Raw genomic sequence first — 17,266 nt, 5'->3', positions numbered from 1 at the left:
ATCATTGAACCATCTTAGAGCAATTTGATCACGCAATATTGTTCACGACTTAGTCTATCAATTCTTCCTAATTCTTTCAAGTCGACAGATGCACAACGCATGGCGCCAGTATACAGGCCAACTGATTGCTATACCCGATTCTCGTCAGCCTCAAGGTACCAACCACATCCGAAGTAACTGTCATGATAATCCTGCGGATCATACAGACAGTCCACGCATCAGAATCCACAACAAATGTTTCGATTAAGGCGAGATGTGCCAGATTGTACGAAAATGTTTATTGACGTCACAGGATTGAGAGCATATCAGATGACTGGGCCGAGTCATCGGAACTGTATAAATGCAGCATCTGATAAGAACCTCGGGCATCATCACTTGCGTCGCCTGGTGCACTACCTTGACCATCAGTGTGCAATGTGTATGACGATGTCTTCCATTTTATGTCTGTCTCTATCGAAACTCTACTGCATTATCACTACGATATCCGTTGGTACATCACGTAAATGGCGAAGAAAACGAATCCATTTCTTCATGCAATGCAGCCGGGCTGCTCTACCATGACCGGCAAAAGAAATGCTTTTAAAACACGGTGTGGAGGTCCGAAGAGAAGTCCTCCTCCATAAACAAAATGTAAATGCAAGGACAGCTGAATCCCGCCGTCCATATTCTCTTCACAATATGCAACAAACCCACCGAAGATGCCACCTCCGAGCTATGAAAAAACGTAATCCCTATACGGGGGCTTGCATAGGGAATTCTTCAAAAATGAAAACGAAAAGTGTAATTATAATAAGACCACAGACTCCTTCATTGAGATCATCAGCCACACAGGAAGCATCATGATATCGCCGACAAAGCGACCAGATTACCAGTATCGTTCATGTCGCGTTTCCAAAAACAGATAATGCCTGTCTACTCAGGCACTATCCGGTCTTCATCGTTTACTCGTAGCTCCACTACGGGCAGCTCGTCGTCGTCGTCGTCATCTGCATCCAATGGAGGAGGAATATCCTGAATGGGAGTCTCCTCCATTGGGGTCCCCGGGTATACCGCTCCGTGACCTCCGGGGCTGTCCGCTAAAGAGGCCAGCCGTAGGTCCGAATCGCTGAAATCTCCTCCACCAACTGCTTGGTTGCTAGCATCGTCGTCGAGCAGGTCGTCGTCATCAGAGGTGGATCCCGGTAGCGCTGTGGTCATCTGTGAACGGCCGTGAGCATCCGGGACTCGGTTGAAAGACCACGAGGGCGGACTCGGGAAGCGGAACGGATCGGATTGCGCTCCATCACCGAACTCGGCTTCATCAAAACTCATACCTTCCAGTCGGTGTTCTTTACCAACGCTCTTTTCCCCAGAAGTGGGACTATTGTTGTATCCAGGGAGCGCGGTCTCATCCCCGTTCTTCGCTTGGGTTCCGGTTCGCGAACCACCACCTCCCTCCTGGTGAGCTGCTCCGACTCCGGTTAAGACGCTCGACGACCCATTGTGGGATGAGCCGCCGAGACGCCGGCCGTCCCCCGACGGTGATTGCCCACGAGATTCGCTGGGCGAACCAGCCTCACTCGCCGGCCGGGTAGATGACTCGGTAATCTCCTCAAGGATCTTACCACCGAGCGGACGATCGGACCGGCGGCGGTAGAAGAGGAGGTAGGCAGCCGAGGTTACCACACTTTGGGGATCAATAGGTCGCGAGACACTCGAATCTACGTATGTCAGTCATGGTACTATAATGTGTGCTGGCGATTTGGACCTACCGTTGTACTCGTTCCACTGGCCAGTGAAGAAGTTCTTGGCATATGCAGTATAGTGACCACCTCCCAGACCACCGTAGTGGTTGTCAACCGCGAAAAGGTCATAGACCAAGCTCTTACCCTCTTCAGGAGCTTCCACTCTGCCACTCATATCGAGGCCTTCTACAGGGAAGTCAACGAGCACATCCAACTTATCCCGGAAACCGCGGCTGGCGCTGAATCTCTTCAGGTGCATGACGAGGATATCAGGTGTCCTCCATAGCTGGAACTTCTTGCTAGCTCGGCGGTGCTCCTTACAGCGGGGGCAGTACCAAGCATCGTTCTCGGAAAGTATTTCCTCCTTGTTGAATTCGTCCAGACACTCTTCAAGGGTGACACCCCTCTTCTTGCGGGTTTGGCGGAGTTGACGCCGCTTAGTCAGCTCGGGGTCATTCACCCGCTCAACGTCCTGCCATGTTGGGAGGCCGCGGAGGGGATCACGGTCTTTCTTATTACCGCCAAAAAGAGCGTCGTAGACCTCGTCATTCCAGTCCACAACAATTCCCTCACCTGGTCGAACCAGGGGTCGAATTTGAACTCTAGCAACTGGAGCCGGGGTGCGAGAGACATCTGCAGAATTATCGGCATCACTACCCGAACCAGATCCACTCTCAGCGGCCTTTGAATCTGAAGGGTCAGTTGTCTCTTCGGACTCCTCTGGTGGAGTAACTGGCTTCGTCTTTATACGGAACGACATCTTGGGGTATTCCTTGTTGTCTTCTACCGAAGACCAGCCGAGGGGCACTGGCTCGTTACCCTTCATGATCTTCAGTTCGAACATGTCCCGGAAGCGAGCTGGAATCGAGCTTTCAGAGCGAGGAGCGGCAGTCTGGGAGGCAGAGTCTGCATCGCGCATGGACACATCAACCATACCATCTTCGCCGTCCACGGAAGATGTCTTGATCTTGGAATCGGCGGACTGAGCGTCGTCGTCGTTCATAACAACTGTATCCGAATCTTCTTGAGTCGCCTCTTGCTGGTCCTCGCCGAGGACCTCCTCGTTCAGGATGTCACGGGTGGTCATCGTGGCCGCCCTAACAAGCACCTTGCCATAGATGGCATCGAAGTCATAAGCCTCCTCTCGAGTGACAACGATGTACGAGGGCACACCAAAAAGGTCCCGCTTTGATTTTGACCGTTCAACACGGTTGAAAATGGGCACCAGAATGCGGTCAGCCTTAGGAGAGTCAATGCTTGGGATCTCCTCTTGATCCGACCTGCTGAAGGAGAAGTAACTCTTCTGGGGCTTGTCCGGGTTGTAATTAGTCGGCACGGACTCGACTTCAAAGAAAGCAATTTCATCATTTCCAGAAATTTGGCACTCAGCAATGGAGCTTGTGTTATCAAACATTCTGTAGAACTTGCGCTTGAAGATCTCGGCCATGATCAGGCGTTCAGGATCGGTGCCTTGCTTCTTAGCGACGAGTTCCTTCAATGATTTGACACTAGAATTCTTGTCGATTTCTACATCAAACCGAACCGGTTTCTTGTCTAGGCCGAAGTAAAATACCTCTTTACCCCAGAGATTCTCGATGGGGAGTTGGAGGGTAAGGTTGTTGAAAGGGTCAAAGATGATACTGACCTTGTCGCAGGCAGGGCAAACAAGAGTCGACTTGTACATACCAGCAAAGAGATCCGTAATAACGGAATCGTTGCGAGCCTTGTAAATATCCCAACATTTGTCTGCGAACTCGGTAAGTGCCGCCTTGTTATGAACCATTTCATCTGTGGAGTCGGGCTTCTCGATGTAGGGCTTCTTAAGGATCCTGTTCAGATCCTCTTGTAGCCCGTCAAGAAGAAAGAGCAGGAACTCTTGAGAGTCCTGCTGGCCATACCCAGAGAATGCTGGGCCGTAGCGACCAATCGTATGTTTCAGCTGCCTGGGAGCAAAAGAGGACTGGCCTGCCTCGTCATAGATCATACGTAGCAAATTGGCATACGCCTTCGCCACATCACCATTGTGAGCCAGCGGGTTGCTGGGGTTAAGATCTTGCTTATACACATCATCTACAGACCATGGTCGTCAGTAATGGTTGGTGGGGAATGCTGTATGCGACGATCAATACATACTCAGGAAGTAATAGGTCAGCTCCTCAACGCTACGTACGCACTGCAGAGCGGAGTTCATGTAGCACGTATTTCCAAGATTGCTTAGACCCGTGCAGCCGCGAGGCTTCCCGTCTTTTCGTCGTCCCCTAACGGGTTCTGGTACTGGAGATGATCGGCCACTGGTAGTAGGGCTCTTGTTCTTCAGCTTAGACGAAGCGCCATTCTTGAGACTACCCGAGGGAACACCAAGGCGATTAAGTGTCTGCTTAGAGGCCTCTGAGACCCACTCCCCACCGGGTATACGTTCCTCTAGCACCACGACATCACTGCCGCCGAGTCCAGCAAGATCCAATGTCATCCGGCCGTTGTAATTAGGGTTGGCGGTCTGATCTTTAGCGTCCTCAAACAACTCCCGTTGGGCACCCTCGGAAAGCGACAGGAAAGTGTTAAGATCGATCACGAGATTGTTACCGGCGTTAGCGACAATCGAGGCTGCAGGTGCCGGTGAAGCGCTTCGCGAAGCAGCTGGGGTCATCGCGGCGGATGCTGTCGCACTGCCCAAACCGCCCAAAATTCTCCAAACACGAACCTTGGTCGACATACCAATGTTGGCCAGTGTTTTAGCTTCCTTCAACCACTTCTGGAAGTTAGAATGCCTGCTAGCTAAAACCCGTACGGGCTTCATGTTTTTCTCCTTTAGGGACTGAGGTGTAGTGCCTCCGGACTGGCCGGAAAGCTTCAGGATCGTGAAAATTGGTGGATTAATCTCATATTGGACGTTCTCGGAATCTCCGCCAACGCTGGTGTTATGGGCGTAGCGAACAATGGCTGGTGACTGGTCTGCCAAGCCGTACCATTGCATGATCAGATCCCATCCTTCTTGAGGTACAATCTCGAAATCTTCGCTCATCTGCAAGCCTGGGCGTAAGGGTACAAAAGGCTCTCCTTTTTCGTCTTTGAAGGACGCATTCGCAGGATCCGTAACTAGAACCAGATCAGAGTTGTCCACCGGCCCAATCTCTCCTTCTGTAGCAGTCTTGTCCGTTTTGTCTGCATGAGTTGAGCTCCTAGAGAGCACCCGCTTTAGCCATGCCATCGACACAATATACCCCTTCTGTCCTTCCTTGAGGGGCTGCATCATAAAGCACGTTACTTTCGCGACCTGATCATCGTAGGACGGTCGCTCGGATGGGGTAGTAGGCTGGGCCTTGGAATGGGCTCTGGTCGCGGTAGAGGCGGTGTAAGTCGACATGCTGGAAGGGGTGGGATAGACGTTGTCAGATCCGGAAACATCGTTGGTAGTAGAATCGTCGTCCTCCGTTCCGGTTGTATCCATTTTGTCCGGCTGGGACTCCTCAGTCGGGGCCAAATCCATTTCCACATCATGTACGACATCGGGAGCCGCCCGCTTCACGCCGGGGGAGGATGAGCGGGTGTCACGCCCAGCGGGCGGAGCACTACCATCTCGCTGATCGGAGCCAGACATATCTATGGGCGGATCGCTGGCAAGGGAGAGTCCAGCGCAAGCGGCGGAGGGGAGGTCGATGGGGCTACCAGCGGAATCCGGGGTAGATCTGGTCCCAAGCACTTCCTCCTGCAAATGGGCGGGGATATAACGTTGCGGAGGAGAGGAAGAGCCTTGGCGTTGGGTCGCACTAGGATCGGAGGACGGACGAGGTTTTGGTGGCGAAGACGTGGAGGTTGTATCGGAGTTGTGGTGTCCGTGACGTCTTCCGGCCTGCGAGGCAAACGACAAACCCGGAAGGGTTCCTGGTCTGCGAGGCTCTGCTACCTTACGGCGCTTTGTGGAAGACGTCGTGACGGTGAGCTGCGCACGTCTCGTGGCAGCTCGAGGTAACACGATGGAAGGAGGTTGTATGTTAAGGAACACGCCAATGATAAGTGATCGAATCGGTGAGAAACTTCGACGAGACACGCAGCAACAGGGGAAAGAAAAAGGAAAAAAAAGAAAAAAAAAAAATGTAAAGCAGCGAGCCAAAAGGGAAGCGAACTGAATGGAAAAGAAAATCCGTTCGAAAACCCGTTTCGAGAGGCGGAGGAAATCTCAAAGTCGTCAAACTGTATTTTACGATCGCTGACTGGCCGAGGCGTCGGGCGGTGTGGGGTAGGGAAACGAAAAATACCTGTAAGTTAAGGTTAAATTCAGTCGTACCGATTTAGGGTTTCACTGGGGAAACTTGTCATCATTTCTTCTCTCGTTCTTACCTGGTTTTCCAAAATAGAGCCAGTTCCGATGGTTATGTAAATCAGGGGAACAGCTATTTATCAGATCATGTCATTGTTTCTATTTCAGCTAACTTCACCTCGTCTTAGCCGAGGACAATCGATCTGAATATCTCGATTGATTCATTGTTATGGAAGGGGTGGGTAATAAAGAGTGGAGGAAAAGAAGGGATGAAAGAATTCAAAAGGAAAAGAAGGAAATAAACAGCCCAAGAAGTCGGGATCTAGATTAACTTGGCCACAAGCCAGGGATCACTGCTGACCCTTGAACCAGCTTCACCCTTGCTGGTACTACTAGTATTAGCCAGAGTCAATGCCCATCATGTGTTAGTTTAGCAGTCATCTTGTGTTCCCCCGTGATCATGCTTCACTTGTGACATCACACAGCCTCGATGAATGTGTTACACTACGGGCTATCTTTATATAGATTTAAGCTATTTTGAGTTAGTTGGAGTAATGTCCATACTATGTACGTCAAATCAAACTCTGATCTAGACCAAAACTATCTGATTTGTCACGGATCTTCTTTTGTCCACCATCCCATCTATATTACAATACCTTCTGCTTAAAGAAGTAACACAGTCGCTCCTAGGACCCGATATAGGCCCGGTACATGTCATTTCCTGGCAGCAAATAAATCGCATCAGCGCGTGTTCCAAACGCAGCATCTGTCTCTTCATTCTTCAGGACAACTTGCGCCAAATCCCCGCGGTAGAGACGCATCAGCCCCTTACATTTCTCGCAGAGGAGCAGACCACACCCAATCGCATCTTGAGAGGGAGCATCTACAGGCTCTTGGAATTTATTCACCGCCTGCAAGGCACCGCATCCGAAAAACGCTGGGTGCGGACACAATGAGCACCACGGATTGATCTTCTTCGGAGCCTGTCCTGGCATTGGGACCAAGCTATTGTACGCAGCCGTTAGATCAAATTTGTCGACATTGTATCCTTTGAGGGGGACAATCCGATGAGCTGCGCATCGCATGACATGGATACGTTCAAGCGCACAAACAACGCACATACGACTCGGCTCGTGACCTTGAGCAACGTGACCACCACCAATCTCGGTGTATCTTCCATCCCCAATATCCAACACCTCCACCATTCGTCTGCCCAGACCCAACAATCCATAGGTGAAGTTGTCACACCAGTGACACGGACTGGATCCATCCTCCGGCGGCTCATAGTTGAAGATTACCGGATGCGCCAGAGAGGTGCGAATATCGCGAGTGACAGGGTATTTTGGATCGCGATTAATAGCTTCACTTGATGGCGTCTCAGGAAAAGTTGGTCTTTTGTGATCATCGTGATTCGCAAGAAGTGAGGAGAGAAATGCTCTTCCCGGATCGGATTTGAGCGGTAAAACAACGATGAGATTTTTCTCTTGCTCTGGTGAATTTGAAACCACATCATCTGGTCGAGATGAACGCTTTCGCTTCCGGACATATCTGGGCTTCGGATCATAGTTGTCGTCATTGTCATCATCAATCCAGGTTGAGGTGATTGTCTGCGCACTGAAGCTGGATCGCTCGCGTAGGGAGTATCTGGGGCTGTCGCTTGTCTTCGGGGACCCGCGAGAAAGCCTAGGTTTGAGAAAGAGCTTCTTGACCCACTCTAGTCGCTCGACAGTATATGCCATAATGCGCCAAACCGGTGTCTGTTAAATCAATTGACGTCAGTAACTTATATAGACGATGTGAGCCGTAGATCGGATGTCTACTAAGAGAAAAGACCCGCAGTAGACACGTTGTAAGCGAGAGAAGATACAAAAATAATGGGTTATCGACTGTCGTTTACTGACCCAAAGCTCACCACGAAGGGAAAGTGAGATTTGGCATGAGTCCAACGTATAACCTAAGAGTCTTTACGCCTTGGGGAAATTTGTCATTTACTAGGCACTAATATTAGAAAACTTTACACTTAGTTTAGCAAAAGGTTAGATGAGCTTTTTTTCATGCACCCGTCGTCCTACGATAAAGGAAAGCTTGAGGTCAATATGATTTCCTATCTGGGGTTCTATCGGCACAAGCTCAGTGTAAGCCCCCATCCCAGCGCTTAATGACTTCAAGTATAGATCAATCCTCTGTGTCTACGATGGGCTACCGATTCTAAAGTCTTATAGATCCACCATTAAAAGTCCACATGTCATGTAGCTGTGCAAAAGCTTACATAGTATATAGCAGCAATGAGCATTAAGGTGCTATAAATAGGTGAGCTTTTTGAATCTACCGTAGAGCCCAATTCGCGAATGTAATGATGCATAGTCTTTGAGTATCCGTCAAAGATTCGAGACTTTGGTACTAAATACCAGCCGCGATACCCACCTCAAGAGGCACACCAGTTGGAGGGCCCTATTAATCCTGGTCTAGTAACGAGTGAAGGAAATGTCTTCAAGGGCAATGATCAACAACAGCATTGGGTCAGTCTCACGAGACAATACAAATCCATACGATGAGAATTAAATCAACTACATATATCATCTTTACATATTGAAGATGCGTATCTCCAGTGACAATGTCCAGTTCCTGGCTGCAAGATGGCTAAAAGAATTCATTCTAGCCCCATACATTAAAGCAAGCAAGTGCGTGATGAGCACAATATATTATTTCCGCGTATCGTACATAGGGAATGTGTGAGGAAGTAATTACTTAGTTTTACATACACTGTTGGAGTATAAGAAGTCGCTGTGTAGTATGGATAAAATGATATATTCAAAAACCTTTAGGGGCATTCTGCATCTAGTAAATTCTGAGCAACTTTCTAGAATATATATGATAGAATAACCAAAGAAAACCACCGAGTTTCATAAGAGCAACACGAACAGCAACCTACTTTAATCAAACACAGTAAAGATTTAACATTGGTATAGTTGCTATGCCATTAGTAAAGCCTTCCTCATCCCCCAGACAGCTCCCCATAAATTTCAATATCCCCTCTTCTATTCTTTGGCGTGCCGATTGGGTTAATAAGAATCAGGATGTAGATCCACTGACTACGATACCTAAAGTAACGAACAGCGCATATTCGAAGCCTAATATTCTCAGAGATTTGGTTATTTTACTGCTTCAGCAGCGTGGGCATGTCAAACTAGTATTTTTCGAATAGGCTGTTGATCTGCGAGCCGTTGTGGGTTTTGTAAACAGTTAGCTCTTCCATTACCAGTACATCCACAGACTTTTCTTACTCCAGGCCGAATCATTCGTAACCAATCATTTGTCAGAGTTTTAAATTCTTCTTGGTTGCAGGAAGCTCCATGGTTTCACCCTTTTCAGAGTCTTTGATATCAGGACGTGTAGGCGAGGTAGGCGGCATTGTGTGCTGTGCAGACGAAGATAGATCAGAGACAAAGGAAATTTTATTATAATTAAGTTACGCGGCTAATAAATATAATTGATATAGCACGATATCTCAGACAACAAGTCTCTCGGTCGAGTGTTCAGAGGAAACCCGAACAACGATGTCAGTCCGAATCGTGACACCATCGGGAGGCTTATCATGTGAATTTCCGCGCTGGTGGGTTCCCTGTACACTAACTCTCTTCCAGTTATTTTTGTCGTCGCATTTTTCGTCTTCATCCTCTTCTTCGTCATCAAAGGCAGACATTCCCACTGCTCCTTTCCTTTGTGTATGAGGTCGTGAACCAAGTTCGAGGCCCGGATGAGTACCTTTGGATCCACTATGGGACCAGTAGCCACCACTCTGTTCGTTGTCTTTCGACACCATGGAGACACAGAGTCGGATCATTGGGGCCAGAGTTGCGAGGAGGATGCTATAATTCTCAATTCTAAAGGCACGTCAGCAATAGGTCTTTATACTAATACTACGTAGGAGATCAGGTCATTTTCGACACACTTTACCCAGAGGATGAACGGGATGATATTATCTATTTCAAACTGTCAGAGCATAGAAGATCAGAGCAATTTCTTAGTATTTGAACTCACAAGTAATATCATTCTTGTCCCCGATAGATTTGAGTAGCTATGACCGTGTATGCCAGTCAGGAAGATTCTTCAAATGTCTCGAATGCTCATATAGAAAATAAAACTCACATATGTCTTGACGATGGATGCTATTCCAGAGAGCAATAACGGTCCGCTAAGGCTCACTGTCTGCCAAACACGGCGAATTCGAGCTTGTTTGGGCATCTTGCGTATTCTAGCACACAGGTGTAGGCGGGGAACAGATCCACGGTCTGTTGCACGGATGGTAAATCGCCAGAGCTGAACCGCGGAGAGTATAGTTAAGAAAAAATCAATGGTGGAATTGAATCCTATTTCAACATCAGCATCTTCCTGTACTGCGAAGGGAATTATACAACAGCCCCATACCTCCCTGAACAAAGCCTACTGTAGTCTGCACAGATGGTGACTGGCATGTAACAGAGCCATCTGATGGAAGATCATCCCACATATAATGGAAATAGTTGACTCGGTTTGACTGTCAGTTTCACAGAGATATCAGTACTTGGACTCTCTTTATCCGATATAACGCCAGTTGCTTTACATACCGCATGGTAAGGATTCGGCCCACATTGGACAACGATCTGGACAACCGTAACCATATTAATGACAACTTGTATGGCCATGCAGACAATGATAGCTATCCTTATTTTCTTGTCGGCGCTGTTGAAACAATTATACAGGAAACACATCATCCCTGATCGACTAATCATGGAAGCAATCACAGCTGAAAGCATGCTAGTTAGCTTGAGGCTCCGGTGTGACAACCATGATATAACCAGGCTCCAGATTATCAATCGTTGCTTACCTAGTGGCTGGGAGGTGAACTCATTCTTCAGCGTTCCTTTTCTCTCATCGTTTGACAAGAACCACATATGTCTTCCTAGGCCATCTTGAAAGCTAAAGTCCAAATCAGGGGATGTTTTCGACATAGAACAGACGACTGTCCGGTTTCAGGTGCTCTCTGAACAGACCTTTTCTGAACGAATATCATATGTGCTATGTCAAATCCATATGCAATAGCATAAAGGAAATCTTCCGTGCCCCACACTCGCTCCGGGGAACCGACTCGGGGCAATGTCCAACGGATCCAAGTCTTGATAACGTATCGGAAAGTCAGTGCTACTGCGGCGACACCGGTGAGGGCCTATAGATGCTCCTTCAATTAGCCAATTTTCACGTTGATAAATCACTGATGAGCCACAGCAAACAGAGAACGTACCCAGCAGGCATGTATGTAGGGGTCAGCTGTTTATGGAATGATTAGTATAACTAAAGTCCATGGCCTGTGGCCTTCGATCTCCGTTAAAGAATAAAACTACGATGACTAACCGTAGTTCGTATCTTCCCCATGCGGGGAGGACATCTTAGACACGACGAAGGGATACAGTGATTCCTTGTAGATTTACGCAATATAGCGCTAGAGCAGTAGAAGAGTAGATCTCAGAGTACGATTGTATGGAGAGATAACCCTTGAAAAAGTTCTAGTTGATTGTGAAGGGATAGAACTTCATAAACCGGTCATGGGCATAGGAGTAGACCCATGTTTCTAATTACTGTTCTATGGCCATTTTCGTTGGGTTCATGCGCTTCGTAAGCAACAAGTGCATAATAAAGTAGGCTGGGATGGCATTGGGCACAATAGCGATGCCACTAGATACAACCAGGAAGGAGAGTGCCCATAGCTGAGCCATATGAGGAGGCTAAGATCTGGAGACAGGGTCCACGTACTTATTACAGGAAAGCATTACTTGGGAAATAAACTGGGAATAAGATATCTTCCAAACACCCCTAGTGGATAGAGGAATAGCGAGTAGCCATCCAGGGATTTTGTTTAGTGCAGCGAATGAGGCCATTCATAGATATTAATCAAGGCTACTTTATCCAGAAGTTTCTTCGGAAAAGCCGTTGAAATCGGGTTAAGCGAGATATTGATCGAGGACCACAGAGGGCTAGACGAGCACTCAGCCAGCCATCACCCAGACCATGAACGTTCTCATTGGAATATAAATTGCGATGGGCTACAGAAAGATATTGTGGTTGACAGGGATGTGTCAGGAACTAAAATCGAACCATGATTCTAGTTAGGGATTTCGGATAATTACCCCATCTACTAAAGCACGTAAATGGGGCTGACCGTATGATTGTGGTGGATCTACGATCGTAACCGACGCTACGGAGCCCATCCCGTGTAGATACTACTAGACTACCAAATTAATGACTCGCGGCCCCCATCTTGGCAGGAGGCTAGCTAGATATTAACGGCTCTATATTGGACAACCCTACTGGATGGTACAGTTCTCCTATATTAATGTCTTAGTCAAACCGAAACCAAGCACAACATCGTTCTCTCTAGGTTCATTAGTAGGTACATACTAATTATGCATGACTCGCAATTTTAAGTCGTAATGTAATACATGACTGGGAAAACCTCTCTTTGTCATTTCCCAACCAAAGCCAATTCGTCCAGATGAACTACAAATGGATACTTCCGGTTGTTTGAACAAAACGGGGGGTATAGAAGGCGAAATTACCTTTTAACGGTCGTAATACTTTCGTCTTTACTCCACCGGCGTCCGTTATTAACCAGGAGGGCTAACCATGAATTTCAAACCGAGACGGTGCTGTCACTTGGTTATACGAAATATTACACACCTTCCCTCTTGGTAACTGTAGCAAGCCTAAACGAATTAATATGTCATCACTATATGAGGTACACTAGCTGAAAGTGGAAGGTACTATTGTCAATTGATATTCGTGAAGTGAAATACTTGAATTACACGGTAGCCCTAGTGGGAAACAAGGTATGGAGGTGGAAATAAAGATAAGTAGAGTTGTCTTGCATATTGCGAGAGGTCAATGTGCAACTCTAAGCACAGCGTTCTACGAAGCTTCAATAAGATCCTGCATAACTAAATCATTTAGCCAGGCAACTCGGGAGCCAAGATCATGTCCGACCACATCCCTGATGAATGAGCGGCGACCATTCCGTACTGACGCAGCCAATATTCTATGGCTACTACTAGTCCTAGTGCTTATGCCCCCTAGGCGCTCGGCTAAGCTAATCGGAAATATAGGCATAACATCCCTGTGGCTATGACACTCTAGAAGCCGTATCGTAGAGACTAACCCATCCAGCCAAGAAGACAGGTGGGTGAGTCTACACGACGATTTCTGTGCTGTCTAACAAAATGAGCCAAACCTAAAATGGAGCATGCTGTCCGCCTCAAACCTTCCTCATTTCGATCAGTCCTTCTCCAACTTCCGGATATGCTTCAAATGTCACCTTTAGTCCTGCTAATGCAGCCATTTGGCGCCACTCGACCGCACTTCTCTCCCGCCCCGCATATAATGCAATCATGGCTGAATGCATCTTGGCATAGTTCACATTCTTTGCAAACTCATGAATCAAGATACGAGAATGAGGGGCCATAGCTTCAGATATCTTCTGCAACAAACGCGCAGCTTCTAGATCCGACAAGTTATGGAGAATATGCGCGAGGTGGTAGACCAAGGCTCCTTTGATGGGTTGTGGGGTATCCTCCTTATAATTCCATGTAGCTAGCGTAATACCAGGAATTTCTATGATGTCTTCATTAAACTCTTGTACCACAAGGTCAGAGGCTTGCAAGTACGGATATGCCGCTTTAATGTCCAACAACAGCTCTCCACGGCCCCCACCAATATCGACCATAGTAGCCGGCACACCGTCTCCTGCCTCGTTGAGCACGGACGGTAAGCCGTATCCGAGTGCCCTAAGGCGATCAGGGGCACTGTTTGTCTTCATGAACTTGCCAACCATGAAGTGGTTGAAGCTGTCCATCCGGCCTTCAGCAGCCATGACGGAATAAGTGTGTTGCTTTGCTAGCTCTGCCTCGCCCATCAAGCGATAGGCGTATTGGTAGGGCGTATCCAGCTCTTTGAAGGGATATTCGAAGTTATCTGCTTTCAGCTTCCGCATCAAGAATGCAGCTCCGAGAAGAGCTTCAGTGGTACTATAGCCGATGAGCATAGTTTCATAGGGTCGAATTTGTAGAACATGTGAGTCGACTGCGAGGGAGATCTTACAAGTGAAGTGCTCCATGCTGGGCTGAAGGCATGGTAGCCAAGTGTTTAGTGATTGCATTGGCACTGTACAGATCGTCTCCAGCAAGGTCAACGAAACCCAGACCGGACATAGCATATAGGGTATCCTCTGTAGGGAAGCGGGGTGAGTCGCACACGTCTCATTCTATGTTGTAGTTCATTTTGCAAAGGAACAGTCTTACGAACTAAACGTAAACCTATAGGTCAGAGTTAGAGGTGACTGCGTTTCATGGTGGAGAAGACATGAGACACACATGGTACATCATTTTCAGCCTTATCACCCTTGCGACTTCTATAAGCTGCCAGAACATCTTCTCCGGTCGCTGGGCCTTCGACCTTTGCCAAGGTGTCAAAGAGATTGAAATGCACGGCAACAGGTACGAAACCAAGTGCAGCAACCTTAACATCATGAAGTGAGCATACCAGGTCAATCAAAAGAATGATTTCGAGACAAACCGAAGTAACTGTGCTCGCAAGAGCTGCCCCAGGTGGATGTGAAGACATCATGGTGTTCGATACCCAAGGATCAAATCAATCCAAATTGAGTTCCCAATAAACGAATTTTCGATCGTCGTCGGACTAGTTTCGCGGTTATATTATGTTGGCGCAATGAGACAAACTAACGGTAAATTACTTACGTATACAACGACCGGGAAAAAGTCTTGCGCTTTCGTCCCCAACGCTAAAGTCCCTAGGCTGATTAATCCCTACCAGTCATTTTTGAAGTTACCCAATCAGCCACCGCCGTCTATAGTGGTATTACGCGGTGCAATAGGCTTCGCTTTTCAGTTCTTGATCAAATTCTATGCATGGTCTAGTTCGGTCGAATTCCCGGAGAAGCCGATGGTGGTTGCGGATTTCGACCGATCATGTAACATCTTCTGTCGTGGTCGTCTCGCTTGATCGCTTGATCATTCCTGAAAACTGGACTGAAGCAGAATGCATGTTAGACCACCACTTATCTTAGTACTAGTACTAGTAGTAGTATTACTGCAAGGAGTTGGGTGATGCATTACTCACGTGGTCCCGCCCACCTCATCTAATGCTCCTACCAAATCTTCCTCTTGAACATCCTTCAGCCAACCTTTCTGGTACCATAATAAGTCCTTAAAGAAAGTCGGCTCAAAGGGTCTTTGACCTACGGTCTGAGTTGCCGTACCAGGAACAATGAGTGAACCAAAGGTTGAGCAGCCAGCATTTTCGATGGACGAGCTCGACAGAGCTGTACCGGAAAAGGCAGAGTCTCATGTTATCACCCTTGAAGATGATGAGGATCGCAATCCTCGGAATTAGAGTCCAACTAAAAGGCGCTTGATGTTCATAGCACTCATGTCAAGCTCTATCCTGGCTGATGGGTATGTGCTGAACAGTCTTGCGCTCCGGGAGACACTAATTATTTTCGCAGTGGAATGACATGGGGATCGACTTTAATTGTTCCTCAGGCCATGGAGTGGGGTATCAGCGTTAACCATTCAGCGACAAGCATGAATTATGGTATGCTGTTGCAAGGAATAGGTGGCCTTATAGCTATCCCCTTGATTGAAGCCTATGGCCGGTAAGTGTCATCTTGCTGGATTCTAGAGGCGTTGACGCAAGGATTAAGATCAAAATAGTCTTCCTGTTTGGATATGGCCACAGTTTATTACCACCTTCATGGTCCTCGGTGCGACACTTTCAAATGATTACGACACGTTTACCGCATTTCGATCTCTCCAAGGGCTATTTGGCACGGTCCCACAAGTTGTCGGTTTGCCGATCATTCATGACATGTATCGTCCCGAAGGTGTGCAAAAAAGAGAACCGGTCTAAGTACGCTTTAGGGGATCCATACTCACAAAAATCTGCAGATTGGCCCCAAATGATTAACATTTGGTACGATTCACACATCTAAAGATCAACCTTGTTTGGGTGGATGAGTAGCCATCTAACAGACTATTCCAGGGGAACTACGTTCTTGATAGGTCCTTTTATTGGGCCCGCTCTAGCTGGATATATAGGTGCAGGCAGCAACTGGAAGGTTTCATTTGGAATTCTGACGGCCTTCTACGGAATATCCACCATTCTAATATTCATATTTGGTTACGAAACCTACTTTGTCAAAGGGCGGCAATGCCAACGCAATTCCCGCTTACAATCCATACTTGGAATCAAGAACCACAACTTGCCTGTTGGGCGAACTCTCGGCTACTGGACTAAGTTATTGGTCATCTATATCTTCAAGTTACCCCTTCTCTTGACTGGCATTGCAACTATGGTGAATTTTTGCTGGCCAATTGGTATGTTAGGCTTTTGTTCCGATTTGCTTATCGAATTTCGGTTCTGATCTTGCCAAGGCATCACTGTTACTGTTTCAACGTTCGTTGCCGAACCTCCTTATCTCTTCAATACGGTTCAGTCCGCCTCGTTGCGATGGGCGCCCATCATCGGTGGCTTGATCGGTACTTATTTCCCGCGCCCCATCCTTTTTTCAGTTTCTTATTTCTAGAAAAATGGGAAAGAAAGCGTGTGAACAATATCTAACAAATGGAGCAGGATATGCCTTTGGTTATTGGTTCAACAGGTGGATTGAGAGGTCTCGCCGAATCAACTGGCGTCCTGAATACCGCCTACATGGAGTCTGGATTGCTATTGGAACCATGGCATGCGGTCTCTTGACGTATGGTTTCACCCTCAATTACGGCAAGCACTGGATTGGCCTAGCATTTGGATGGGGTATGGTAGTAGCGGGTATGATTGCTAGCACAGTGTTAGTACTCCCTTGCCTCATCGACTTAGATAGTACATACTCACTTATACCACCTTCTATAGGTCCATCACTGCATATAACCTTGAGAAATACCCTGATCAATCAACCGTTGTGTCTGCCATTATCAACGCATGGCGTACGGCAAGTGGGTTCTCCGTCGGGTATTTCCAGCCTGCTTGGATTGCGAGAAATGGCATCTCAGCTGTTTTCGGTACCCAGGTTGCTGTTGTCGTTGCAGTATTAATCCTCACTATTACTCCTGTTATTGTTATCGAGGGTCGGAAAGCTAAGGCCCAAGTGGCCGGCGCATGATCATTATGAAAAAGGTATTAATTCGAAGGTTCGTCCTGAATTTTACTAGATTTTCTCATTTTGTTATTGCTGTTGTGCAGT

At 47.5% G+C, this 17,266-nt stretch overlaps 4 protein-coding genes across 4 annotated transcripts; 1 reads left to right on the top strand and 3 right to left on the bottom strand.

Annotated features, from left to right (window-relative positions):
* Positions 1-267: 267 nt before the first annotated feature.
* On the bottom strand, positions 268-5,832 carry BDV38DRAFT_242784 (putative ubiquitin-specific protease UBP12). The gene is made up of 3 exons (XM_032054142.1): positions 3,858-5,832; positions 1,752-3,794; positions 268-1,700 (listed from the first exon to the last, which is right to left on the bottom strand). The coding sequence occupies exons 1-3, from the start codon at positions 5,320-5,322 to the stop codon at positions 913-915; spliced, it is 4,296 nt and encodes a 1,431-aa protein (XP_031915168.1). The 5' UTR covers positions 5,323-5,832; the 3' UTR covers positions 268-912.
* A 3,658-nt stretch (positions 5,833-9,490) lies between these two features.
* On the bottom strand, positions 9,491-11,035 carry BDV38DRAFT_269982 (uncharacterized protein; the record flags this gene model as incomplete). The annotated part of the gene is made up of 8 exons (XM_032057063.1): positions 9,491-9,866; positions 9,935-9,965; positions 10,024-10,060; positions 10,132-10,352; positions 10,411-10,519; positions 10,590-10,768; positions 10,850-10,941; positions 11,016-11,035. 8 exons carry the CDS (start codon positions 11,033-11,035, stop codon positions 9,491-9,493), a joined length of 1,065 nt encoding a protein of 354 aa, XP_031915167.1.
* Positions 11,036-13,267: 2,232 nt separating this feature from the next.
* On the bottom strand, positions 13,268-14,631 carry BDV38DRAFT_291504 (putative O-methyltransferase; the record flags this gene model as incomplete). Its single annotated transcript, XM_032061760.1, has 4 exons — positions 13,268-14,036; positions 14,110-14,234; positions 14,371-14,526; positions 14,584-14,631. 4 exons carry the CDS (start codon positions 14,629-14,631, stop codon positions 13,268-13,270), a joined length of 1,098 nt encoding a protein of 365 aa, XP_031915166.1.
* Positions 14,632-15,456: 825 nt separating this feature from the next.
* On the top strand, positions 15,457-17,185 carry BDV38DRAFT_281269 (putative MFS transporter; the record flags this gene model as incomplete). Its single annotated transcript, XM_032059502.1, has 8 exons — positions 15,457-15,482; positions 15,533-15,682; positions 15,741-15,910; positions 15,975-15,999; positions 16,069-16,403; positions 16,461-16,565; positions 16,660-16,873; positions 16,936-17,185. 8 exons carry the CDS (start codon positions 15,457-15,459, stop codon positions 17,183-17,185), a joined length of 1,275 nt encoding a protein of 424 aa, XP_031915165.1.
* Between the last annotated feature and the right edge of the window lie 81 nt (positions 17,186-17,266).

The sequence above is a fragment of the Aspergillus pseudotamarii genome (genome assembly GCF_009193445.1).
Source record: "Aspergillus pseudotamarii strain CBS 117625 unplaced genomic scaffold BDV38scaffold_17, whole genome shotgun sequence".
NCBI lineage: Eukaryota > Fungi > Ascomycota > Eurotiomycetes > Eurotiales > Aspergillaceae > Aspergillus > Aspergillus pseudotamarii.
The sequence above is the reverse complement of the archived record's forward strand: the minus strand, read 5'-3'. Positions and strand labels throughout refer to the sequence as shown.